The sequence below is a fragment of the Phyllobates terribilis genome, unplaced genomic scaffold (genome assembly GCF_046119375.1).
Source record: "Phyllobates terribilis strain yellow unplaced genomic scaffold, ASM4611937v1 Scaffold_1__5_contigs__length_1240528914, whole genome shotgun sequence".
In the NCBI taxonomy this organism is placed as follows: domain Eukaryota; kingdom Metazoa; phylum Chordata; class Amphibia; order Anura; family Dendrobatidae; genus Phyllobates; species Phyllobates terribilis.
This window is the reverse complement of record NW_027362761.1, coordinates 23,324,325-23,350,751: the sequence shown is the minus strand read 5'-3', so window position 1 is coordinate 23,350,751 and position 26,427 is coordinate 23,324,325. Positions and strand designations below refer to the sequence as shown.

Here is a 26,427-nt window from a genome sequence, read left to right as displayed (position 1 = left end):
TGGGGATTTATTCAAAATTGAAGGCATACTGAACCAGCATGGATACCACAGCATCTTACAGCGGCATGCTATTCCATCCGGTTTGCGTTTAGTTGGACCATCATTTATTTTTCAACAGGACAATGACCCCAAACACACCTCCAGGCTGTGTAAGGGCTATTTGACAAAGAGAGAGAGTGATGGGGTGCTACGCCAGATGACCTGGCCTCCACAGTCACCAGACCTGAACCCAATCGAGATGGTTTGGGGTGAGTTGGACCGCAGAGTGAAGGCAAAAGGACCAACAAGTGCTAATCATCTCTGGGATCTCCTTCAAGATTGTTGGAAGACCATTTCCGGTGACTACCTCTTGAAGCTCATCAAGAGAATGCCAAGAGTGTGCAAAGCAGTCATCAAAGCAAAAGGTGGCTACTTTGAAGAACCTAGAATATAAGACATATTTTCAGTTGTTTCACACTTTTTTGTTAAGTATATAATTCCACATGTGTTAATTCATAGTTTTGATGCATTCAGTGTGAATGTACAATTCTCATAGTCATGAAAATACAGAAAAATGTTTAAATGAGAAGGTGTGTCCAAACTTATGGTCTGTATTGTACTTCAATGGCTGAGTCACTACCTGACCTAAATGTGATTGAGCTTAATTTATACTAACTAAAGAGAAACCTGAAAGCAGAGAGACCCACAAGAATGCAGAAGCAGAAACCGGAAGCCATATGCAAAACTAGGAAAAACTCAGTATTTGGTGATGTCCATGGGTTTCATGGTAGTGTCAAAAATAATTCTTACAATTACTGGAATAATAGTTTGTCCAATTACTTTTGAGCCTGTGAAAATGAAGGGATTTTGTAAAAATGTCTATAATGCCTAAGCAGCAATATTTTTGTAAAATCTCTTCAATTAAAGCAGTTAAAGCCCCCAAACATATTACATGGCTGTTGGACAAACGATGCTTCAGCCAATCATTCGGCCAAGAGCCATCTCCGACTCTCCCGTATGTATGAGTGCTCGCTCAGCCAAGTGATCCTATGTTCTCCAGAAGAAAGCCACAGGTTGACATTTTGGTCGGAGGCTTATCTATAGAAGAAAAATACAATCGGCAGTCCAAAATAAAGTATACCTGATTGATCAACCCATCAATATGAGCGGGATCGGCTGACATTAGTCTAATGTGTATGGGGGGCTTAAGTCTAAACTTCAATCAATTAATATCAAATCCATTGTACAGCTGTACAGAGGTACAGTCTTGCTCGTTTTCACAGATCCAGATACTAATCTCATCCACTGTCCACCATAGCCATTGTACTAAACTGTTTGCCACCCACTGGGGTAGTAACACTGGTATATTACATATTACACCACTCCAGCAACGAAAGATTAAAAAAATACATTTTTTCTTTTCTATTCCTCTATATATATAAATATATATGGATATATTTATATATACATATTTATATATGTAAACACACACACGTATTGAAGACCGACCACTTAGAAACCTTTTCATGTCAGATGAATGAGTCAAATCCCTCTGACAATAACCAGGTAACATGCAATCCCACCCCATTCATATGTGGCTCTTTAAAATATATATTTATTTTACTACCTTCATTCCTATATATATGTACAAGTGTTTCTCCTTTGGCGGGGGTTTTTAAAAAAATATGGCTGACTGCTCATTGCTTTTTAAAAACAAGAAGCTGTTAGGCTTAGAGCGGAAATGATTATCTGAACCCATGACAGCCAGCCTTAGAAGCTCTTTTAAAGAAAATAAATAGAATTCGGGAAGGGTTTAACAGACTGATTTAGAAACTTATCTAGACTGGACTATGCCCCATCACTGTACAGGGTCAGCCTGTGACAGAGAGAGGGATAATCGCGCCACTGCGCGTACTCTCGTGTGCGTGTTTACACAAACATTTTTAGATATTTTTTTAGTTTTTGATAGAACTTTCACTCCAGCATTTTCAAAGAACCCTCAGGGGTTAACAAATATCCAAGGCTTTTAAGAAAAAAAGCTGACATAATCAAACCACATAGTGGCTATGGATAAAAGGTGAGCTTGTTAAGTCTTCACTCCACCACTCCCACCAGAACTCCATCTGTCCTTCTCCCTCCTCAGCCGCTGTCTGAAGAGGTGTGCGGGGCAGTGGAAGGTGAGGTACGTCTACGTGGGGGGGTCCATGAATTGTCCGAGCTATTAGAAGGGGGAAATGGTCTGTGGGAACGCATGAGGAAGAGTTCTCCCTGCTCTCGGAGCAGAGCCTGAGCAATCAGCCCTGGAAGCGCATGAAGTGAGCCATTTAAGGAGTCAATCTTGGTCTCCAGGGTTATAATTCTCTTCTCAAGGTCATCATTCCGTTCTTGCAGTTCAGACATAAGGTCATACATAACATTCTGGGTCTGAAGAAAAAAAAAAATACAATATATATATTTTGTATAGAAAACTTAAATGTATAAATATATTATTTTCCAATAGAAACTAGCAGCACATGCAATTATAACAGCATTTCTACACCACTTTTGCAGAATGTAATCAGGTGTTCAGTTACTGTAGTTAAAAATGAATTTCCTACAAATAAAGAATAAGTTGCAATGTATCATACGTTTATATGTCTACACATTTTTGTCTACTTTGCACAAATTTATATTTATTTAAAAAAAATTCAACCAAAAATGTGATAATTTCACAGTGTTTTTTTATTACAGTTCTTTATAGCCTTTCGTTGATTAGTGGAGGTCTGAGCCTTACAGATCTAATTTTACTGAGAAGGGATTTATACAGCTCATATTTTATTCAGAAGGCTGTATAAATCTGTATGACGTAAGCACCCACTATTGGTGGTGACCTGTTGACAAAAGTGGACTACTTATAGGGAATCTGTCACCAAATTTTAGCTACCTCATCTAAGAGCAACATAATGTAGGACAAGAGACCCTGATTCCAACTATGTATAACTTAGTTTACTGGATGCAGCAGTTATGACACAATCAGAGTTCTTAGATGTAGTAGAGCTCAAAAAGTTAACCCCGCCCACACCAAAGCTTTCAATATACAGGGTGGGCCATTTACATGGATACACCTAAATTAAATGGGAATGGTTGGTGATATCAACTTACTGTTTGTGGCACATTAGTATATGGGAGGGGAAAAACTTTTCTAGATGGGTGGTGACCATGGCGGCCATTTTGAAGGCAGCCATTTTGGATCCAACTTTATTTTTTTCAATGGGAAGAGGGTCATGTGACACATCAAACTATTGATAATTTCATAAGAAAAACAATGGTGTGCTTGGTTTTAACGTAACTTTATTCTTTCATGAGTTTTTTACAAGTTTATGACCACTTATAAAATGTGTTCAAAGTGCTGCCCATTGTGTTGGATAGTCAATGCAACCCTCTTCTCCTACTCTTGACACACTGATAGCAACACCGCAGAAGAAATGCTAGCACAGGCTTCCAGGATCCGTTGCTTCAGATGCTGCACATCTCGTATCTTCACAGCATAGACAATTGCCTTCAGATGACCCCAAAGATAAAAGTCTAAGGGGGTCTGATCGGGAGACCTTGGTGGCCATTCAACTGGCCCACGACGACCAATCCACTTTCCAGGAAACTGGTCATGTAGGAATGCTCGGACCTGACACCCATAATGTGGTGGTGCACCATCTTGTTGGAAAAACTCAGGGAACGTGCCATCTTCAGTGTATAAAGAGGGCAACACATCATCATGTAGCAATTTCAGATATCCAGTGGCATTGAGGTTTCCATTGATGAAGAATGGCCCCACTATCTTTGTACCCGATATACCACACCATACAATCAAGATACGAGATGTGCAGCATCTGAAACAACGGATACTGGAAGCCTGTGCTAGCATTTCTTCTGCGGTGTTGCTATCAGTGTGTCAAGAGTGGGAGAAGAGGACACAATGGGCAGCACTTTGAACACATTTTATAAGTGGTCATAAACTTGTAAAAAACTCATGAAAGAATAAAGTTACGTTAAAACCAAGCACACCATTGTTTTTCTTATGAAATTCTCAATAAGTTTGATGTGTCACATGACCCTCTTCCCATTGAAAAAAATAAAGTTGGATCCAAAATAGCCACCTTCAAAATGGCTTCCATGGTCACCAACCATTTGGAAAAGTTTTCCCCCTCCCATATACTAATGTGCCACAAACAGGAAGTTGATATCACCAACCTTTCCCATTTAATTTAGGTGTATCCATATAAATGGCCCACCCTGTATATGAGCACTATCACCGTTCACCTGAAGCCAGCGCAAGCGCAATTCACACTGCCCAGTATAGTTATGTGCATGTGCTAACTTATAGCTGAACCACAACTTATAGCTGAACAGCTAGAACGTAAGATTTACAACAAGTTGTGGATGAAGAATGGGACGTCATTCACATAATTTATAGGGAAAACAGCTGTAGGTTAGCAGAAGGCACAGAGTATAGTCTTTTCCCTCCCTTCGGACTGGCTGGCGGTGATATGAATATGGTGTGACTACGGTATGTTGAGCTTTGGTGATGCTATGAGGACACATTAGGAAAGCTGTTTAGAAAGGTAAACTGGGTGGTAGCAGTTTTGTATGGTTTTATGGGAATTATTTGAGACTATTAGGCTATGTTCATATTGTGTTTTGTTCACACATCAGTGGCTCCCTTAGGCCTTCTGTTTGAAGCTCTGAAAAATGGCCTGACAGGGCCATTAACTTTAATGAAGCAGATGGCATCGCTTTGTGCTTTGTCTCATCTTCGTATAGGCAAAGTTTGCGTTCTTGAGATAGGCATAGTGTGGTCAATTGCGCTTTTGTACCCATCTCTAGAAGGCAAACACTGCCGAAATGAAGGCCAGACAAAGCACAAAGTGACTCCATCTGCTTCATTAAAAGTCAAAGACCCCTCCAGGGGTTTCGATTGAATATAATTTTTTAGAGCTTCAGGCGGAAGCCTGATGCAGCCAGTGACATGTGACCCAAGTTAGGATGGACTCATAGGCTGAAAAGATAGGTATGCTTTCAGATAAACCACTTGCAAGTGTGTTTTAACAAGTAAAAAGAGCAAAGTCATGGCTAAACACAGTGAAACTTCTCCAAAAGACCAGAGATCTTGAGATAAGATTTTCCAATTTATCATAAACTATCGATCCTGATTATCTTTTTGTTTAAGTGGACCAACATCTCTAGAAAACCACTGTGCAACACAATGGTATAAAGGAATTCCAATGTAGATTTCTATTATTCACATATAGCAATAAAACATGTATGCTGTTTTAGAGGTTTATTGTTGCCATTGACAGCTGCAGTATGCCAAATTCGTCATGCTTTTTTATTTCTTAAAGTATTGTCATTGGCCTCAATGGGAAGAAAGAAATCTGCAAAGAACACAGCCAGGAAGGGTTTTCTCGTTGTTAACATGCAATGTTTTTTGGGAACACAATGGTAAAATCTTTGTTCTCCCTTCTTTTTTGTGACAGAAGTTACACAACCAATGGTACTAATACTAATTCGGTAACTAGGAACAAAATTGCTATGTGACATAATAATTGTGTCTTATGTGCCAAAGGAGCCTTTTTGGTCATCCAGACTCCAGGGCCTGGAAGCCAATGCTACTTTCTATAGCGATGCTCTTGACTGGGGACTCAAAGGCAAAGATAAGGAAAAAATGTGCTGAAAGGATTGTGCGCATTATTGCAATGCAGTAGTTGAGAGGCTCTGCCACACCATTTCACAGTCTGTAATCATGCCCTAAGGTATATAGTATCATTGGACACCGCATGTCAATAAGATGTTAAAAGGCATTTCATCCCAAACAAAGAACATTTACAGCAATATTCCAGCTAAATACACTTATGGTGCTGTATATCCACAGCATACTAATCTAAGCATATGAGGTTGAATTAAAATAAACAAAAGTTAGTTTATAGTAAACTTTAAGTGCGACATGCAGTTTTCTTTGCCTTCACTTAATCATTGACAGTCTTATTCTGGCTTAAAGGAGCTGACCAGTGAAAACAAGCTATGCTATAGACAGGTGATTCCTTGTTGATCGGTGGGGGTCCAACCACTGTGACCCACACTGATTAACAGAATGGGGAACATTTATTCCCGTTACTCTGGACCACGGCTCCATTAATTTTCTATAAGGTTGCTGAGCGCCGCAAATAGGCTCATAGAGAATGGCATCTAGGAATCCAACCTGCCACTCCATTTTGTAATGTTGATATAAGTGCCCCATTGGGGATAAAAACTCCCTGTTCTGCCGATCGGTGCAGGTCTCAGTGGTCAGACACCGATCAGCAAGTTATCACTTTTTCGCTTGTTTTCACTGTACAGCCCCTTTAATTATAGGGCATACAAGGCACATGCTTCAGTATTCAAACACTTTGGGGACCTACGGGACATCTACCAATCACTTTTCTAGCCCAGGTCAGTTTATCAAATGTGGGCATGTGTAGTTTAGGTTGAAGAAGTGGGCCAGGAGCTTCAACCATTTTTTTTTGCCCAAAGAGTTTCTATTAACCTTAATTTACTCCTGCTATAATTTACAGTACATACTTATATAGTAAAGACTGTCAATCACATAGTAATGTTGCATACAGGACTGGTTTATTCTATGAAGAATAGCTATCATTTTTGTCACTCCAATGTCTCACGCTGCTGGTAACAGTCGCCCTACTCACCACGTGCACCACTTTGCTCCCCCCCGTGTCTGAGCTGCTTTGTGCAACATCTCCAGCTCTGCTATATCTCCTTCTGCTGGAGAGCCTCCACACGGCTTTAGGGAGGAGCAGCCGGACCTTGCAGGAACTTGTAGCCACTGAGTCCTGCAGTAATTAGCTTCCCTGGCCTACCCGTGCTAGCATGTGGTATATTAGGCAGCTCCACACCTTGCCTGAGCTTAGCTTCTGTTACAAGTAATAACTTGTGCTCTGGCAAGGTGTTGCTTTGCTCAGTTTATCCTGTTACCAACCCAGCTTGTTCTGTCCTCCGCTTTTTATCCTGAACCTGTGTTGCCTGCCCTGACCTTGTGTGACATGCAGAAGTAGTGCTGTTGCTTCAAAAGCATCCAGCAACTATAAGGGTTAACACAGTCACAGATCACAGGGAGTGGCTAGCAGAGCCCCAGGGGGATTGTGGGGGAGTTGTTTACTGGTCTGGCTGAAGCAGAAAAGAAAGGTGGCATGTTATCTGAATCTGACAGAAGGCAACTAAACCAGATTCAGGTCAGGAGAGAAACTAAACACAGGTCCGATAAACTCCCTGAACTAACAATGCAGAGCATTATTGGGCAGGAAGATAAGGACTGGAAGGAATTGTGTCACAGGGATCATCTCCCTCAACAAACCCTCCCCCCCTCCATCTCCCTCATCAAACCCTCCCCCCCCTCCATCTCCATGCAGGATAAAGAATGCTGTGTACTATTGTGTCCTTGTGAAGGAAAAGCCTGTGGTTGTGTATGCATAGAAGTGTGCTGCTAAGAGATCTAATCTATGCTAAATTATGCTACTGAAGAGACTGTAATACTGTGCCTTGTGAAGGAACTACTGTATTGTTACTGGAGCCGGTTGCTCAAGAAACTCAGACTGCACTGTAATGAAGATTGTTGCTGTAAGATCCCTGAATTGCACTGGCCATGTTTCAGATTAAATTCCACTGTTAAACTGTTGAAAAAGACTCTTGTCAGATGTGTCTGGTCAGCAAATGAATCTATCATGTGCCTGATAGAAGCTGCAGCCTATAGTCGCCCTGAGTAATGGTTCCCCCAGGATTCCAAAGAATACATGAAACTCGTCTCGCCTTATCTGAACCTAGCGGCGTGCGTGTAACATTTGTCTCCCATACGGTGAATCTTGAGCGGGAATTAGCGTGTAGAGGGAGAAGAGGAAAAGTGTCTGGAAAAACACAGCAGCACAGCACCTCAATTCAACTATGCTACACCGGTTAAAGGGGACCAGCCCTAAAGAAAACTCACTAGCAGCAATGGATGTGGAAATACAAATGGACAGAATTAGTGAGCTGCTTCTTCAGTTAACCTGTGAAGAACTGAGAACAGTAGCAGAACATATAAAGATGTCAGAAGAACAGATTTCTAAAGCACACAACCGCAGGCAACTGTTAGATGCCATTAATGCAAAAATGGATGAGCTGGGGGAGAAAGAAGCTGAAGACGTCATGGGGACGTTCCTCCAGGTTGAAGTTGGAGGATGGAGGGGCGACGCCAATTACCAAAAGCGGGAATATCTGTCCGCAGACAGAACTACAGGAATTGAAAGAACAATTCAAAGCCCTAACAGCCCTACAGGAATCGACCAAAACCTCTGAACGGGTGACAGACTCAGACAGAACCTTTACCTTGCTCAGGTTAGATAAATCAGGAAGACAGTCCTGTGTAACATCATAAATCACCATAAAGAAAGAATTCAAGATCCTGGGACAGATTGGAGAGTGTGAACAGAAAGAGAAACTGTCTTATATGAACTTGTTGCACCAGATCGATGCAGGCTTACAGAAAGGCTACCAGCCAGATGAGATCATTGAGGGGGTGGTGAAAGCGATCAGCCCAGGACTGAACCTCCATCATTTGCTAGAAATGAAGAGTCAATTGATCTTGCAACAGCTGAAGATGATTTTAAAAGGGCACTATAAAGAAGAGAGTACTTCAGAATTGTTCCACCGACTCATTAACCTCTCACAGAAAAATAATGAATCACTCCAAAGTTTCTTGTTCAGAGCAATTGATCTGAAGGATAGACTGTTGTTTGCATCCAGAGATGTAGAAGCGGAGGAGAAGTTTGATGCTGGACTAGTCCAGAAGAAGTTCTTGAGATCATTGGGATTGGGGTTAATCAGCAAAGACATCAAGTTGCAGCTGAAACAGTACCTAGAAGATCCTGGCATTCTGGACGAAGTCCTAATTGAAAAAATGAATGAGGCAGCTAGTTTGGAGTCAGAGAGAAAACAGAAGTTAAAGAAAGGCTCAGCTCCTAAAATCACCAAAATGAGTCAGCTGAAGTTGGAGACCCCCAGTGGCCAGTCTGAAGATCATCATGGAGACTCTCCAGTGCCACCTCCGAGAGGGAACCTTAAATCACCAACAAAAGAGAGGACCGCCAGCGCTGACTGGGAGAAAGTAATAGGAGAACTGCGAGCTGAGTTGATTGAGGTGAAAAAGTTGATTCATTCCAGGCCGCAACCTGTATCCTTCAGACCCCGGAGTGGGTTCCAAAACAGAAGATACCCGACTTGTGAAGCGTGCCGTTCATCAAATCAGAGTGCGGTGTGTGTCCACTGTCTAAGATGTGGTGAGGAAGGACATTATGCCAATGAATACCAATGATCACGGTCATTTGGGTTAAAAGACAGGAGGTTGCCAGTGCAGGGCGACTGGTAACCATGACACGGAGGAGGCCCCTGAAGCAAATACAAATCTCACCAAACCCCAGAAAGGCGCATGAGGTAAAACGGCTGCGTCAGTACTATTCCCAAGTGTGTTCCCGTCTACAACAGCTGCAAGAGAGACAGGGGCATCAGTTACTTAATGCCCAGTGCGGAGGTCAAACGATGTACTCCTGGGAGGAGGATTCCTCGGTCAGTAAAGATAGCCTCATCAGCCTAATCAGTGAAAGGTGCTTTATACAGTGCCAGCAAGATGGACTCCTGGTAAAAGAACTGTGGGACACAGGAGCCCAAGCGAGCCTTTTAAATGAAGAATGGAGAAGGCGCTACCTACCACATACCTGCCTTCGGTCGCTAAAAGAACTCTTAGGACCAGTGGAACTCCTCGGCAAAGCTGTCAACCAGACCGAAATCCCTTTCATAGACTGGGTGGAAATGACTTTTCAACTGAGGGCCAAGAAGAACAGCAACACCATTGAGCTTTTGGTACCTTTCGGTACCAGTGATCAGAATGTGGCAGAGGATCCTATCCTGGGTTATAATGTAATCATTGAGGTCATCGCGAAACACAAGTCAAGGACGCTGGTGGTGGATGCAATTGCCACATCACTTGCCATACCCAACACCGTGGCGAAAAATGTGATTCATAGAATAAAGAAAGCACAGAATACAATGGACCTAAAAGAAGTCAAGGTAGGCTGGCACCCAACCATCATGCCTGCAAACCAAATGGTGGGGGTGAGGTGTGGAGTCCGGGCAGAACCGGGAACAAAAGTCCAGAAAAGACTGTTCATGCCCAAAGACTCCTCAGAACTTCCGGAAGGCCTAGTTCAAGGTGAGACTGTGCTTACGATTCCTACTGGTGGGTTTGCGCGGTGATGAATACTATGAAACACGAAATTAGACTGGATCCAAAGACTATGTTAGGTCACATTGAAACAGTTAAAATGGTATATCCAGCCGGTGTCAGACCCGCCCAGGGGTCTACCGTGAATTCAGTCTCCCCACTAAGGTACAGGAGTTGCCCAGGGGAGGAAATTGCACGACCCACCTCAGGGTCCTGGGATCCCCCAGGATCCCTGGAACACTTGTGTGCTAAAGATATAGCGATAGCAAAACAGATGCTGAGAGAAGAGTGTCACGCATTCTCTAAAGATGACTCTAATATAGGCTGTATCCCGTCGTTGCAATTGAAAATCAATTTGAAAGACACGACCCCAGTAACCAGAAGTTATATGTCTGTGCCGAAACCATTACACCGTGAAGTGAAAGAGTATTTACAAAATCGAATAAACAGAGGTTGCGTACGAAGTCGTCTTATTTCTCTCCTATTGTTTGTGTTAGGAAGAAGGACGGTACATTGAGACTCTGCTGTGATTACTGGGAACTTAACCGGCACCCAATACCAAGTATTCAAGATATGCTGGATAGCCTATCAGGAAGTACCCCCTGGTTCTCTGTCCTCGATCAGGGTAAAGCATACCATCAAGGGTTTGTTGAAAAGTCCGGTAGACCCTTGACATCATTCATCACACCGTGGGGGTTATATGAGTGGATCCGCATACCGTTTGGGCTCAGTTCAACTCTAGCAGAATTTCAGAGGAGTATGGAGACCTGTTTGGAAGGATTGAGGGACGATATCTGCCAGCCGTACTTGCATGACAATGTGGTACACAGCAAAATCTTCCTGGAGCATGTTGAACACGTGATGACAGTATTACAGCGGCATCAACAACACGGAGTTAAGTTGACCCCAAAGTGTGAACTGTTCAAATGGCAAGTCCGATTTCTAGGGAAAATTGTGTCGGAGAAGGATACATCATGGACCCAGCAGAAATCGCTCTGGTACTGGCCTTAAAAGACAAGCGGCCCTCTACTGTCGGGGAGTTGAGGCAGATCTTAGGATTCCTCTTCTACTATCGTACTTACGTTCGGAACTTCTCCAGGATTGCCACCCTGCTATACCTCCTCTTGGGGGGGGGGGAGACAGAGTCGACAACACCCACAGAGAAAAAGAAGAACGCGGGTAGGGTCGGGCTTAAAAGAAAAAAAGCCGTTGCGTCCCAACAGCCCATTCTCTGGAAGGCAGATCACCAGGAGGTAATGGAAGAACTAATAGACTACCTGGTAAAACCACCCATCTTGGTATATCCTGATTTCAACTTACCATTTGTTCTTCATTGTGACGCTTCTCAAGTTGGACTGGGAGCAGCCCTGTATCAGCATCAAGATGGAAAATTGAGAGTCACTGGTTACGGTCCTAGAACGTTAACAGACGCCGAGAAGAATTACTGTTAGAACTCTCCTGTTAGGTTTTTTCTATCTTGCTGGTCACATGACCTTTTTTTGCCTATTTAATCCTGCTCCGCCCTCCTGGCCTTGCTGGACTTCATTGTAATTTCTACACTTTAGCTAGCCTGGTGCTTAGTTACCTTTCTCAGTCAGTTTAGCTAGGTCTTCGGACCTTTATGTTCTATGTTGTGTGTTTGTCTTTTACTGCTACAATCTCTGCTAAGAGGTGCCAACTTTATCCCAGTCCCTAGTTCTTGTAGGGATCCCTCCCTTGCATCTATAGGTCTTCGTACAGACTAGCCGAGGACTTTAGCGGGTCTGATCGCAGGATCAGGTTCCCCGTTACATCGTAGGGATCTAGCTTAGTTCTATTGTAGGGACAGATCTCCTTTCTTTCCTTAGTGCTTGTAGCAGATCATAACAGTAAGTCCAGCCCAAAAATATCTCTAAGGAAAGACCTCCAGTTTCCATCATGGTGTCGGTTCAGGATTTGGCTCAACGCCTGCAGGGACTCTCTCTGGAGGTGGCCGAGCTCCAACAACATGTGAGTAGCTGTTCTGGAGCACATTTTGTGGAGCCAAAGGTACGTTTGCCTGATTTATTTTTTGGTGATCAACAAGAATTTTTTTCCTTTAAAAATGCTTGTTTGCTGTATTTTTGTTTGAGAACCCAGATCCTCTGGTGATGAATCACAGCGCATAGGGTTCATAATGTCACTTTTGCGCAAAGAACCTCAGGGATGGGCCTTTTCTCTCCAACCTAGTGATCCATGCTTTAGATCAGTGGATAGTTTTTTTTCTGCTTTGGGTTTGTTGTATGATAATCCTGATCGTGTCTCATCAGCTGAGACTGAATTGAGACGTTTGAGGCAGGGATCAGGTATTGTGGAAAAATATTGTCCTCTAAGAATCTGCGGTGTTTCATGTTTCTCTGTTGAAAAGAGCTTATGTGTCGGATGGAGACGCCTCTGCCACTGTTCCTCCGGTGGTGGAGGACGGGGAATACGAAATTTCCCGCATCCTAAATTCTAGACGGTATAGAGGGAGTTTGCAGTATCTCGTCGCTTGGAAGGGTTTTGGACCCGAGGATAACTCATGGGTGAGGGCGGATGATGTTTCTGCTTCCAGACTTGTCAGAGCGTTTCACAAGAGGTTTCCTGATAAGCCTGGGCTTAGGGGATCCGGAGGATCCTCATAGAAGAGGGGGTACTGTTAGAACTCTCCTGTTAGTTTTTTTCTATCTTGCTGGTCACATGATCTTTTTTTTGCCTATTTAATCCTGCTCCATTCTCCTGGCCTTGCTGGACTTCATTGTAATTTCTACACTTTAGCTAGCCTGGTGCTTAGTTACCTTTCTCAGTCAGTTTAGCTAGGTCTTCGGACTTTTATGTTCTATGTTGTGTGTTTGTCTTTTACTGCTACAATCTCTGCTAGGAGGTGTCCAACTTTATCCCAGTCCCTAGTTCTTGTAGGGATCCCTCCCTTGCATCTATAGGTCTTCGTACAGACTAGCCGAGGACTTTAGCGGGTCTGATCGCAGGATCAGGTTCCCCGTTACATCGCAGGGATCTAGCTTAGTTCTATTGTAGGGACAGATCTCCTTTCTTTCCTTAGTGCTTGTAGCAGATCATAACAATTACCATCTACATTCCGGAAAATTGGAGTTCTTGGCATTGAAATTGGCTATCTGTGAACGATTTAGAGATTATCTCTACTAAAGCAAAGAGTTTGAGGTATACACTGACAACAACCCTTTGACCTATGTCCTCACTGTAGTCAAACTGAATGCAGCGGGTCAGAGATGACTTCAATTTCAGCATCAAGTAAATGCAATGCGGATGCTGACGGATTGTCGAGAATGCCACTATAGACTGAGGAGTTCATGCAAGAATGCTAGGAGGAAGTCAGTCTGGAAGCAATTGAGAGCAGTACCCAAGCAGTGCAAGCTTATCAAGAGGAAGACACACCATTGTGGTGCCCGTTGAAGGAGGAAACCACCATAAAAGCGAGAGAACAAGATCACCCCCTGTCTATTCAACAACTACCAATAGGAAAAATCCATAGAGCACAATGGGAAGATCATATAATTGGTAGAATACTACCTAATGTTGACCAGAATCGGTTTCCAAGTAAATGGGAGAGAGATAATGAGTCACCAGCAGTATCTGTTTTAGTTAACCCATTTACCCCCGAGGGTGGTTTGCACATTAATGACCAGGCCAATTTTTACAATTCTGACCACTGTCACTTTATGAGGTAATTACTCTGGAACGCTTCAACGGATCCCCCTGATTCTGAGAATGTTTTTTCGTGACATATTGTACTTCATGATTGTGGTAAAATTTCTTCGATATCACTTGCGTTTATTTGTGAAAAAAACGGAAATTTGGCGAAAATTTAGAAAATTTTGCAATTTTCAAAATTTGAATTTTTATGCCCTTAAATCAGAGAGATATGTCACACAAAAGAGTTAATAAATAACATTTCCCACATGTCTACTTTACATCAGCACAATTTTGGAACCAAACATTTTTTTTGTTGGGGAGCTATAAGGGTTAAAAGTTGACCAGCGATTTCTCATTTTTCCAACAAAATTTACAAAACCATTTTTTTAGGGACCACATCACATTTGAAGTCACTTTGAGAGGTCTTTATGACAGAAAATACCCAAAAGTGACACCATTCTAAAAACTGCACCCCTCAAGGTGCTCAAAACCACATTCAATAAGTTTATTAACCCTTCAGGTGCTTCACAGGAATTTTTGGAATGTGGAAGAAAAAAATGAACATTTAACTTTTTTCAGAAAAATGTTAATTTAGACCCAATTTTTTTTATTTTCACAGGGGTAACAAGAAAAAATGGACCCCAAAATTTGTTGTGCAATTTCCCCTGGGCACGCAGATAGCCCATATGTGGGGAAAAAACACTGTTTGGGCGCACGGCAGGGCTCGGAAGGGAAGGAGCGCCATTTGACTTTTTGATTGTAAAATTTGCTTGAATAATTAGCGGACACCATGTTGCATTTGGAGAGCCCCTGTATGCCCAAACATTGGAGCTCCCCCACAAGTGACCCCATTTTGGAAACTAGACCCCCCAAGGCACCTATCTAGATGCATAGTGAGCACTTGGAACCCCTAGGTGCTTCACAAATTGATTCGTAAAAATGAAAAAGTGAAAAAAAAAACACTTTTTCATTTTTACAAATGACAAGGTGTATGTGGTTGTAATGCCGATGACAGCCCAGTGTATGAAATCTGATTGGAAACGGCAGACAAGAAAACCAGAATAGTCCATCGAAATTTACTACTACCCTGTGATTATCTCCCAGAACAACAAGACTTCCCAGAAGTAGACCGACATCGTCCGAGATCGTCTAAGGGACCACCACAGACTGAAGCTCCGGAGGTGGATCACCTTGAAAGTTCCGATGAGGAAGAGCACACCGTTGTATTTCTTGGACCGTCAAGGAGAGGGATGTACCATCCTCAGCAGAGTGAACTAAGTCCCGAGGCTCCAGAGTTTCTATCAAGGAGTACAGATGAAGTCCAATCCAGATCTGATGATGGAACACTGGTCCCTGAAGAGACCGATCGACACTCAGGAGGAGCGGAATTGCCAGACCGTGCGGAAATAGGCGATTCAGGAGAAGTACAGGGACTTACAGAGGCAGCTCCAAGAGCATCTGAGAAAGCATGGGAAATGAGTGCGGCGGAAGAAACTTCTGTGACCGAAGAACCCGTGGTATCTGAGGAACAACCGGTTGCATGGATTTACATAGTGTGACCAAGTTGTCAAGCACTTTTCCAAGTGATGCTAAAATCGCTTGGAAAAGCGCTTGACATCCCGCATGCGGAAATGCATGCAAAATCGCTTGACAAATGCTTCTACCTGGCAAGAAAAATGCATGTAAAATCTGCATGCGTTTTTCCTGCCAGGGAGATGCAGAAAAAATCTGGAGCATTTCTGCTTTGTGGGCACTTAGCCTAAGAGGTCTAATCTATGCTGAATTATGCTACTGAAGAGACTGTAATACTGTGCCTTGTGAAGAAACTACTCTATTGTTACTGGAGCCGGTTGATCAAGAAACTCAGACTGCACTGTAATGAAGATTGTTGCTGTAATATCCCTGAATTTCACTGGCCGTGCTCTAGATTAAATTCCATTGTTAAACTGTTGAAAAAGACTCGTCAGATCTGATGGTCACCAATTGAATCTATCGTGTGCCTGAGAAAAACTGTTGCCTATGGTTGCCCTGAATAACGGTTCCCCCAGGATTCCAAAGAATTCATGAAACTCGTCTCGCCCTATCTGAACCTAGCGGCGTGCGTGTAACACTCGGACTGTCTGACTATGTTTCCGCCTGTGCCCTTTGTACTGTGCTTGCCTTAACTCGTTGATCAGCTACTGCAGGTCCAGGCAGTGCCCTGGAGTGGCACCCGGTGACTATCTTAACGGTCCAAGCCTGTCCTAACCAAAAGAGGCTCTAATGAAAACCAGGTAGCCAGTTTTTCTCTCCCCTCCAGGTTAGGCCCGGTCAATGGCACAGTGGGTCCACATCCACCGCCGTCACAATTTTAGAAAACATCTGACATCTCACAGTAACATATTAGAACTTTTGATTAATGGGACTCCAGGTGCTGAGATCCTCACCAATCGCTAAAGAAAAAAGTCAGGAACGCTCAGATAAGCATTGTGCTAGTTAGTATTTGAATGGCTTTGTTCATCTCTACTCAGAGAGTGAAGTGAGTGGTATACTGACTCCCATACGTTCTATGAGCCCATATACCGATTGCTCTATTTCCTGAGAAGAGCCGAGTAGAACCAATCAGAAACTAACTTTCACAGAACTCAGCCAAGAGCCTCTGCTCCTTTAGTTATATAATGATCACTGCACTTTAAATGAAAATATGTTTTAAAATCTTTAAAGCACCACTACAGCTTTTTTTTTATTGCAGCGCTGGAGTGGTGCTACTAAACTAACTTCCCTGCCGCTATAATATACTTACCAGCTGCTGTTTTGTTCTGTTATCTGTGCTGTTGTGGTCCTCTTTTGCAGGTTGTGACCTGCAGGACCTCTTTAGTGTTTGCTGGAGCAATCCGGAAGTCAAAATTCAATGTAAGTCTATGAGAGCTAGAATAAGGCTCTCATAGACTTACATTGAGAGCTTGTGACTGTTACCTCTGACTTCCGGTCGGTGAGAAATTGCGGTCACAAGATGGCGAACCGAAGCTGTTCAGGATGAGCAGAAGATGGCGACTAGTAAGTCTATTACTAGGGTCAGGGAATTTACACTAGTAACACCACTCCAGCAGTGAAATAAATGCTGGAGTGGTGCTTTAAAATGAATTTCAAGGGTTTTGCATAAAAATTCAACTACAGAGACTATAAAGGCACAGTATGGGAACCATAATGGGTAACCAAGGAGGAAGAGAAGTTGCCATTAGTGTTGAGGGAGCATGCTCCACACTGCTCCGTACTCGCCCGAGCATCTCACTACTCGGGATGTTCGGCAAGCACCGAGCATTTTCGGGTTACTCGGGCGGGAGCTCGGGTCTCCGCCCTGCACGTTTGGCGCTCTTTACAGAGCCAATGAACATGCAGGGATTGCCAGCCAGTCACTGTAATGCCGCAGATAACTAGAACTGTGGTTTTGCAGTTCCACGGGTCAAATCTCTGTATTATCCTGCTTTTGTCATTTTTTCCGTAAAAAAAAAACAGTAATAGTGTCTCCCTGACTGTTCAGACACAAATATATCTGTTTAAAAGAGTCTGGTGTAGGCCAGATAACTAGAACTGTGGTTTTGCAGTTCCACAGGTCAAATCTCTGTATCATCCTGCTTTTGGCATTTTTTCCGTAAAAAAAACAGTAATAGTGTCTCCCTGACTGTTCAGACACCAATATATCTGTTTAAAAGAGTCTGGTGTAGGCCGCATAACTATAACTGTGGTTTTGCAGTTCCATGGTTCAAATATCTGTATTATCCACCTTTTTGCCTTTTTTACATAAAAAGTAAAAAAATTGAGTGTCTCGCTCAGTGTTCAGACACAAATATATCTGTTTAAAAGATTCTGGTGTAGGCCAGAGAAATAGAACTGTGGTTTTCCTCTTCCACGGTTCTAATCTCCTTTCTATTACCCTTTTTCCATTGATAGTGCGAGTGTAAGCTATTTTACTTCATTTACAATGGGCAAGGCGCTTGGCAAGGGACGTGGAACTGGACGTTCTGGTGATGATGCGTGTAGAGGACGGGGCCGTGGCCAAGGTGTAAATGTGCCACAACCAACAGCCACATCTTCTCGCTCCCACTTCTTGACCGAATTACTAGGGAAGCACACTACAACACAAGTATTGCGAACTGATCAGTGTGAACAGGTTATTAATTGGATAGCAGATAATACTACCAGTTACCTAGGCACCACCACCTCCTGTCTGTCTTCCACACGGTCAAGTTTTAGTAGCTGTGAGTCTCGACCGCATACTCCTCCTCACCCTGATGCTCCTTCCTCCCACCATGCCGAGTGTCGTCAGGGAGAAACTGATCCCACACTTGGACACTCTGAAGAGCTGTTCACTGGTCCATTTCCAGATTTGTGCCCCTCGCCTGCTCCGCTTGAAGTGGTGGAAGAGGAGATCCCATGTAGCGATGCCCAAATATTTGAATAGCCACGGCCACAGGAAGTCGACGCTGGCAATTTGTCACAAGAGATGGACGATGACGAGAAGTGAGGAGAAGGATCGTGGTGCGCAAGTGGAAGAGGAGGAGGTGGTGGATGATCTAGTAACTGACCCAACATGGCAGGAGGACACGCAGAGCGAGGCCAGCAGCACACAGGGGGAGGGAGGCAGAGTACCCCAACAGGCAGGAAGAAGCAGTGTGGTGGCCGCACAGAAGGCGGGCAACAGTTCCCCGTAACACCAACACGAGGGACGTTGCCAGTACAACTGGTAGGTCTTCCAGAGTCTGGAATTTTTTTTAAAGACTCTGCTGATAACCCCAAAAAGGCCATTTGTACCACCTGCCATGCCAACATCAGCAGGGGTGACAAAACTACCAGCCTGACAACCACCAGCATGATCAGGCACATGGAAGCAAAGCACCCGACTTTGTGGGGCGAACCCCAGGGTCCATGACCAGTGTCAGCGGGTGTCACCACTGCTTCTTCCGTGTGATAGAACCCCCTGTTGTGCGTGTGATAGAACCCCCTGTTGTGCGTGCAAGGCAATCCCCTGTCCATACTGCATGCAAAGATGCCCCCTCCTCTCAGTCTTCACTTGTTATGGCAGTTTCTCAAGAAACAGCATCAACGTCCACGTCCCACCGCAGCGTTCAATTGTCCATATCCCAGAGCTTTGAATGAAAGCTCAAATTCGCAGCCAACGCCCCACAGGCCACAGTCCTAAATTCGCACATTTCACGACTGCTTGCGTTGGAAATGCCGCCTTTTAGGCTGGTGGAGACGGAATCCTTCCACAACCTTATGGCGGAGGCCGTCCCTCAGTACTAGGTCCCCAGCCGACACTATTTTGCCCGGTGTGCCATCTGCCGTGCCCTCAACAACGCAGTTACTGGGAGAGTCCACCTGACAACGGAGACGTGGACAAGTGCTTGTGGCCAGGGACGGTACATCTCCCTGACGGAACACTGGGTAAACATAGTGGAAGCCGGGACCCAGTCGGACCTTGGGACGGAACACATCCTCCCCACACCAAGGATTGCGGGCCCTATGTCAGTCAGAGTTGCCCCCACAGTGTACAGCTCCTGCGCATCATCCTCCTCCTCCTCCTCATGTTCAGCCTCCATCTCAGATATCACCACATCAGTTACAAGCTGGAAGCACTGCAGTACTGACTCAGCCAAGCGGCAACAGGCTGTGCTGAAACTCATAAGCTTAGGTGATAAACCTCACACTGCTTGTGAGTTGTGGACAGCTGTGAAAGAGCAGGCAGATCTGTGGCTGAGACCGCTGAACCTACATCCAGGCATGGTCATGTGTGACAATGGCCGTAACCTGGTGGCGGCTCAGAGGCGAGGCGAGATCACACACGTACCATGCCTGGCTCATGTGCTTAACCTCGTGGTTCAGCGGTTTCTTAAATCGTACCCCGAGTTGCCAGATCTGCTCGTCAAAGTACGCCGCCTGTCAGCTCATTTTCGGAAGTCGGCTACAGCTTCCGCCGCCCTTGCTGTGTTGCAGCAGCATTTGCAGCTTCCGGCACACCGACTGGTATGTGATGTCCCCACACGTTGGAACTCTACCCTCCACATGTTGCAAAGGATTTGCGAGCAGAAGAGAACAGTTGTGGAGTACCAGCTGCAACAAGGCCGTCGATATTCAGGTCAGACTCAACACATAAGACCTCAGGAGTGGACCTGGATGTCTGACATATGTACTATCCTGACAAACTTTGAGGAGTCCACCAAGATGGTGAGTGGCGATGACGCCATCATTAGCGTCAGCATCCCACTTGTCTGTCTTTTGCAACGCTCTCTGCAGAGAATTAAAGAAGAGGCATTGCAGCCAGAGTATGATGAGAAGGATCAAGAAGCCGTAGCGGGCGATTACACACAGCCCAGCCTCATCTCATCCCAACGTGCATTGGGGGACAATGAGGGAGAGGAGGAGGAAGAACAGGAGCTGGTATCATGCGCTGTAGACGGTAGTACCTGTACAACTGTCATACCGTCGGTTCAGCGTGGGTGGCCTGAGGACAGGGGGGGGGAGGAGGAGGAGGAGGAGAGCATGGTCAGTCGTCATCTTGGTGATGACACGGAAGTCTTGCCCGTTACCAGTCTGGCATGCATGGCTGACTTTATGTTACGCTGCCTTAACCGTGACCCTCGCGTTGTCAAAATGTTGGGTGACAGTCATTACTGGTTGGTGACACTTTTAGACCCCCGCTACAAGGAGAACTTTCACTCTCTTATTCCTGAGGTGGAGAGGTCTACAAAAATGGGGCAGTACCAGAAGGCCCTTGCTGCAGAACTGTTAAAAAAATTCCCATCTGAACACGCTAGCGGCAGAGGTCACAGTTTGTTGACCAACCAAGGCGCACAGGCGAGAGAGACGCAACTCCAATCCAGCAGAGGCAGGGGAACACTGTCAACATTCTGGGACAGTTTTCTGAGACCCGCCCAGCTTACAGGCCCTGAGGCGCGGGGTACTCTCACAAGGAGTGGAAAGTTTCAAAAGATGGTGAGGGAGTACCTTGCCGACCGTACCAGTGTCCTCCGTGATTCCTCTGTGCCTTTTAATTATTGGGTATCCAAGCTGGACACTTGGAATGAACTTGCTCTGCACGCCTTGGAGGTCCTGGCCTGCCCTGCCGCTAGCGTGTTATCGTAGCGTGTTTTTAGTGCCGCTGGGGGAATTATAACTGATAAGCGCACTCGCCTGTCAACTGACAATGCTGACAAGCTGACCCTTATCAAAATGAACAAGGGCTGGATTGGGCCAGACTTCTCATCACCACCAAATGACAGCAGAGTAACATAAAGTCAAATCCACTGTGTTATTTCGGGAGGTGTATTCCCATGCACCGCTTCACACCCACACATGGGTATATGCTTCCTCATTTCGGCTGTTTTTTGCTCTTCTCCTTATCCTCAGCCTCCACCACCACTATACCACCAGGGTGACCGTGGTCCATGTTGCCAGCAATGCAAGTTCCTCCGTCCTAATTTTTGTCAGCTTTTGCTTGGTAGGCATAGGCAAAGACTATGGGAGACCCATTCCCCAATAATGGGAATAATGTTTTTAATATGCTGTACTGCATGGCTCTTGTAAAGGGCATTAAAACCGTCTTGTTAAGCTACTGCGACCTCCACCACTCTTCCAAGGGGCATTAAAACAGTCTTGTTAAGCTACCGCGACCTCCACCACTCTTCCAAGGGGCATTAAAACCGTCTTGTTAATCTACTCTGACCTCCACGTCTCTTCCAAGTGGCATTAAAACCATCTTGTTAAGCTACTGCGACCTCCACCACTCTTTCAAGGGACATTAAAACCGTCTTGTTAAGCTACTGCGACCTCCACCACTCTTCCAAGGGGCATTAAAACCGTCTTGTTAAACCACTCTGACCTCCACGTCTCTTCCAAGGGGCATTAAACTGTCTTGTTAAGCTCCTGTGACCTCCACCACTCTTCCAAGGGGCATTAAAACCATCTTGTTAAACCACTCTGACCTCCATGTCTCTTCTAAGGGGCATTAAAATCGTCTTGCTAAGCTACTGCGACCTCCACCACTCTTCCAAGGGGCATTAAAACCGTCTTGTTAAGCTACTGTGACCTCCACCACTCTTCCAAGGGCATTAAAACCGTCTTGTTAAGCTACTGCGACCTCCACCACTCTTCCAAGGGGCATTAAAACCGTCTTGTTAAACCACTTTGACCTCCACGTCTCTTCCAAGGGGCATTAAACTGTCTTGTTAAGCTACTGTGACCTCCACCACTCTTCCAAGGGGCATTAAAACTGTCTTGTTAAACCACTCTGACCTCCTCGTCTCTTCCAAGGGGCATTAAAACCATCTTGTTAAGCTATTCTGACCTCCACGTCTCTTCCAAGGGGCATTAAAACCGTATTGTTAAGCTACTGCGACCTCCACCACTCTTCCAAGGGGCATTAAAACCGTCTTGTTAAGCTACTGTGACCTCCACCACTCTTCCAAGGGGCATTAAAACCATCTTGTTAAGCTACTGTGACCTCCACCACTCTTCCAAGGGGCATTAAAACCGTCTTGTTAAGCTACTGCGACCTCCACCACTCTTCCAAGGGGTATTAAAACTATCTTGTTAAGCTACTGTGACCTACACCACTCTTCCAAGGGGCATTAAAACCGTCTTGTTAAGCTACTGTGACCTCCACCACTCTTCCAAGGGGCATTAAAACCGTCTTGTTAAGCTACTGCGACCTCCACCACTCTTCCAAGGGGCATTAAAACCATGTTGTTAAGCTACTGCGACCTCTACCACTCTTCCAAGGGGCATTAAAACCGTCTTCTTAAGCTAATGCGACCTCCACCACTCTTCCAAGGGGCATTAAAACCGTCTTGTTAAGCTACTGCGACCTCCACCACTCTTCCAAGGTGCATTAAAACCATCTTATTAAGCTACTGTGACCTCCACCACTCTTCAAAGGGGCATTAAAACCGTCTTGTTAAGCTACTGTGACCTCCACCACTCTTCCAAGGGGCATTAAAACCGTCTTGTTAAACCACTCTGACCTCCACGTCTCATCCAAGGGGCATTAAAACTGTCTTGTTAAGCTACTGTGACCTCCACCACTCTTCCAAGGGGTATTAAAACCGTCTTGTCATCTTGTTAAACCACTCTGACCTCCATGTCTCTTCCAAGGGGCATTAAAACCGTCTTGTTAAACCACTCTAACCTCCACATCTCTTCCAAGGGGCATTAAAAGCGTCTTGTTAAACCACTCTGAACTCCACAGGTCTTCCAAGGGGCATTAAACTGTTTTGTTAAGCTACTGTGACCTCCACCACTCTTCCAAGGGGCATTAAAACTGTCTTGTTAAACCACTCTGACCTCCTCGTCTCTTCCAAGGGGCATTAAAACCGTCTTGTTAAGCTATTCTGACCTCCACGTCTCTTCCAAGGGGCATTAAAACCGTCTTGTTAAGCTATTGCGACCTCCACCACTCTTCCAAGGGGCATTAAAACCGTTTTGTTAAGCTACTGTGACCTCCACCACTCTTCCAAGGGGCATTAAAACCGTCTTGTTAAGCTACTGCGACCTCCACCACTCTTCCAAGGGGCATTAAAACCATCTTGTTAAGCTACTGTGACCTCCACCACTCTTCCAAGGGGCATTAAAACCATCTTGTTAAGCTACTGTGACCTCCACCACTCTTCCAAGGGGCATTAAAACCGTCTTGTTAAGCTACTGCGACCTCCACCACTCTTCCAAGGGGCATTAAAACCATGTTGTTAAGCTACTGCGACCTCTACCACTCTTCCAAGGGGCATTAAAACCGTCTTCTTAAGCTAATGCGACCTCCACCACTCTTCCAAGGGGCATTAAAACCGTCTTATTAAGCTACTGTGACCTCCACCACTCTTCCAAGGGGCATTAAAACCGTCTTGTTAAGCTACTGTGACCTCCACCACTCTTCCAAGGGGCATTAAAACCGTCTTGTTAAGCCACTGCGACCTCCACCACTCTTCCAAGGGGCATTAAAACCATGTTGTTAAGCTACTGCGACCTCTACCACTCTTCCAAGGGGCATTAAAACCGTCTTCTTAAGCTAATGCGACCTCCACCACTCTTCCAAGGGGCATTAAAACCGTCTTGTTAAGCTACTGCGACCTCTACCACTCTTCCAAGGTGCATTAAAACCGTCTTATTAAGCTACTGTGACCTCCACCACTCTTCCAAGGGGCATTAAAACCGTCTTGTTAAGCTGTGACCTCCACCACTCTTCCAAGGGGCATTAAAACCGTCTTGATAAACCACTCTGACCTCCACGTCTCATCCAAGGGGCATTAAAACTGTCTTGTTAAGCTACTGTGACCTCCACCACTCTTCCAAGGGGTATTAAAACCGTCTTGTCATCTTGTTAAACCACTCTGACCTCCATGTCTCTTCCAAGGGGCATTAAAACCGTCTTGTTAAACCACTCTAACCTCCACATCTCTTCCAAGGGGCATTAAAAGCGTCTTGTTAAACCACTCTGAACTCCACAGGTCTTCCAAGGGGCATTGAAATGTTTTTAATTAACTCTAACCTCCACGACTCTTCCAACGGGCATTGCATTTCCTCCTAATTTTAGTCAGCTTTTGCTTTTCAATGCATTCGCGAACACTAAGGGAGACCCACTCCCCAATAATGGGTAGAAGGATTTTAGTACGCTGTAATCCACGTCTGTTTCAAGGGGCATTGCCGTTCCTCATAATTTTTGGTAAGCCTTCCATTCACTGCTTAGGCCAACAGTGTACAGGAGACCCAGTTGCTATAAATGGAAAAAACGGTTTAGTTAAGGTCCTCTGACCTCCATGTCACTTCCAAGGGGCATTGGAGTGCCTCAAAATTTTTGGTAGGCATTGCACTCACTGTATGCCCTATAACTGTGTAGCCGAACCGCTCCTTTTGGTACAGAAACATATCCTACAAGACATGTGTGGTTGACTGGCCTGATATTTATGTGAATGGTCCCTGTTCCTCCTGCTCTTTCTTCTTTGCCACCACCTCATCCATCATTCACCTAAAGCTTTGTTTTAACGGGAGTGATAGAACTGGGATAGTAGCAGGAAAACATCCAGCAATCCTCGGAGGAGGTAGGATATGCGCCAAAACGCTGACTACCTCAGGCCTAGCCGCTACTACATACATGCGCTTGCATTCTAAGGAACAGAAAGCTAAGGAGATGGATGGCCTCATGATCATGAATAATTCATTCGTTGTGTAGGAGGCCGACCACTGCTGCTGTCCACCTTCTGAACTTTGTGTTGAAGCCTGATTGACCCAGGACCCGCAATCCTCTATGTCTGGAGGACGTGTTGCATCCCAGTGTCCAACTGTGTCCCGGCTTCCACAATATTAACCCAGTGTGAAGGCGTCAGTGAGATGGACCATCCCTGGCCACATTCACTTGTTCACGTGTTTATGGTTAGTTTGTCCTTCCCACTAAATGCACTGGGGAGGGCACAGGTAATGTTTTGTTATGCGCGCTTGTGTATAAGGCGCACTGGGACAAATAGAGGCGTCTGGGGACCGTTTATGGACACCCGGCCGACCCCTGGCGGCTGGGGACCAAGCGTGGACACCCGGCCGCCGGGCGGCTGGGGACTGAGTATGGATACCAGGCCGCCGACGCAGCCATGACGTGGTGGCCAGATTCCGCCTCCACATGCCTAAAAGGCCCAATTTCAAGTGCAAACAAGCAAGCAGTATGGTATTGCAGCCTGGGGGTGGTTGGTTGGCAGGCTGCACACTTGCGCTTGCATTGCAAGGAATGGGGGAGGTACAATTGAACACTGCCCTGGGACAAGGACTTGCACGGGGATAGTTGCAAGTCTGCATCTTTTGATGAGGCAAGGATCACTTCTGGTGGGCACACTTTTAGGCAGTGACCTGGGTGTCAGAGATGCTTCCAGGGGTCTTCCCCATGCTGTTCCCATGTCTTTTCAGCACTGTATGCATGTGTCACACAGCACATGGCCAGATAAGGTTGTAAAATGTTAAAATGACATTTCCCGGTGAATGCATTTGTTACGGTTGAAAGCCATACAAAAGTGCAAAAACGCATAAAAATGCTACTTGTGAACATAGCCCAAGGTGTGGAGGAGTATTTTTGTTTTTGGTTATTTATTTTACCTTATACACAAGTCTTTACCCTGGAAAGGAACTTCCTTAACATATTTCACAGGAAAGCAGTTTCAGTTTAGTTTTTGAATGTTTTATTGTGAGCCCTGTGACAATGTCACTGGTTTTATATGTGAGGGGAGGTATGTGTCACTAAGGATGCTCTCCTGTGTGAACTAAGACCTACTTTATTTTTCTGCCAGCGTGTTATATGCTGGTAGGCTTACTATGTTAAAGGGTGTGCGGTTTTATGGGAATGGCAAAGAGGGTGGGACGCCATTCCCCCTACCTCCCCTCAGGGTGTGGCTGAGCAATGTGTAAAAGCTCAGTCCTTTTTTTTTCTCTGGAGTGTGGTCTGGAGAGGGAAGTCTCCAGACAGTATTGTGGAAGCTGCAGAGCTTGTTACC

The 26,427-nt window shown here is 45.1% G+C and overlaps 1 protein-coding gene across 1 annotated transcript in view; it reads right to left on the bottom strand.

Annotated features, from left to right (window-relative positions):
- Positions 1 to 1,580: 1,580 nt before the first annotated feature.
- Positions 1,581 to 26,427, bottom strand: part of KCNN1 (potassium calcium-activated channel subfamily N member 1) — a 234,652-nt gene continuing 209,805 nt past the window's right edge. Inside the window, exon 9 of the mRNA XM_073659206.1 lies at positions 1,581 to 2,403. Within this exon, the coding sequence (XP_073515307.1) occupies positions 2,119 to 2,403 (285 nt within the window). The 3' untranslated portion in view covers positions 1,581 to 2,118. The remainder of the gene's footprint in view (positions 2,404 to 26,427) is intronic.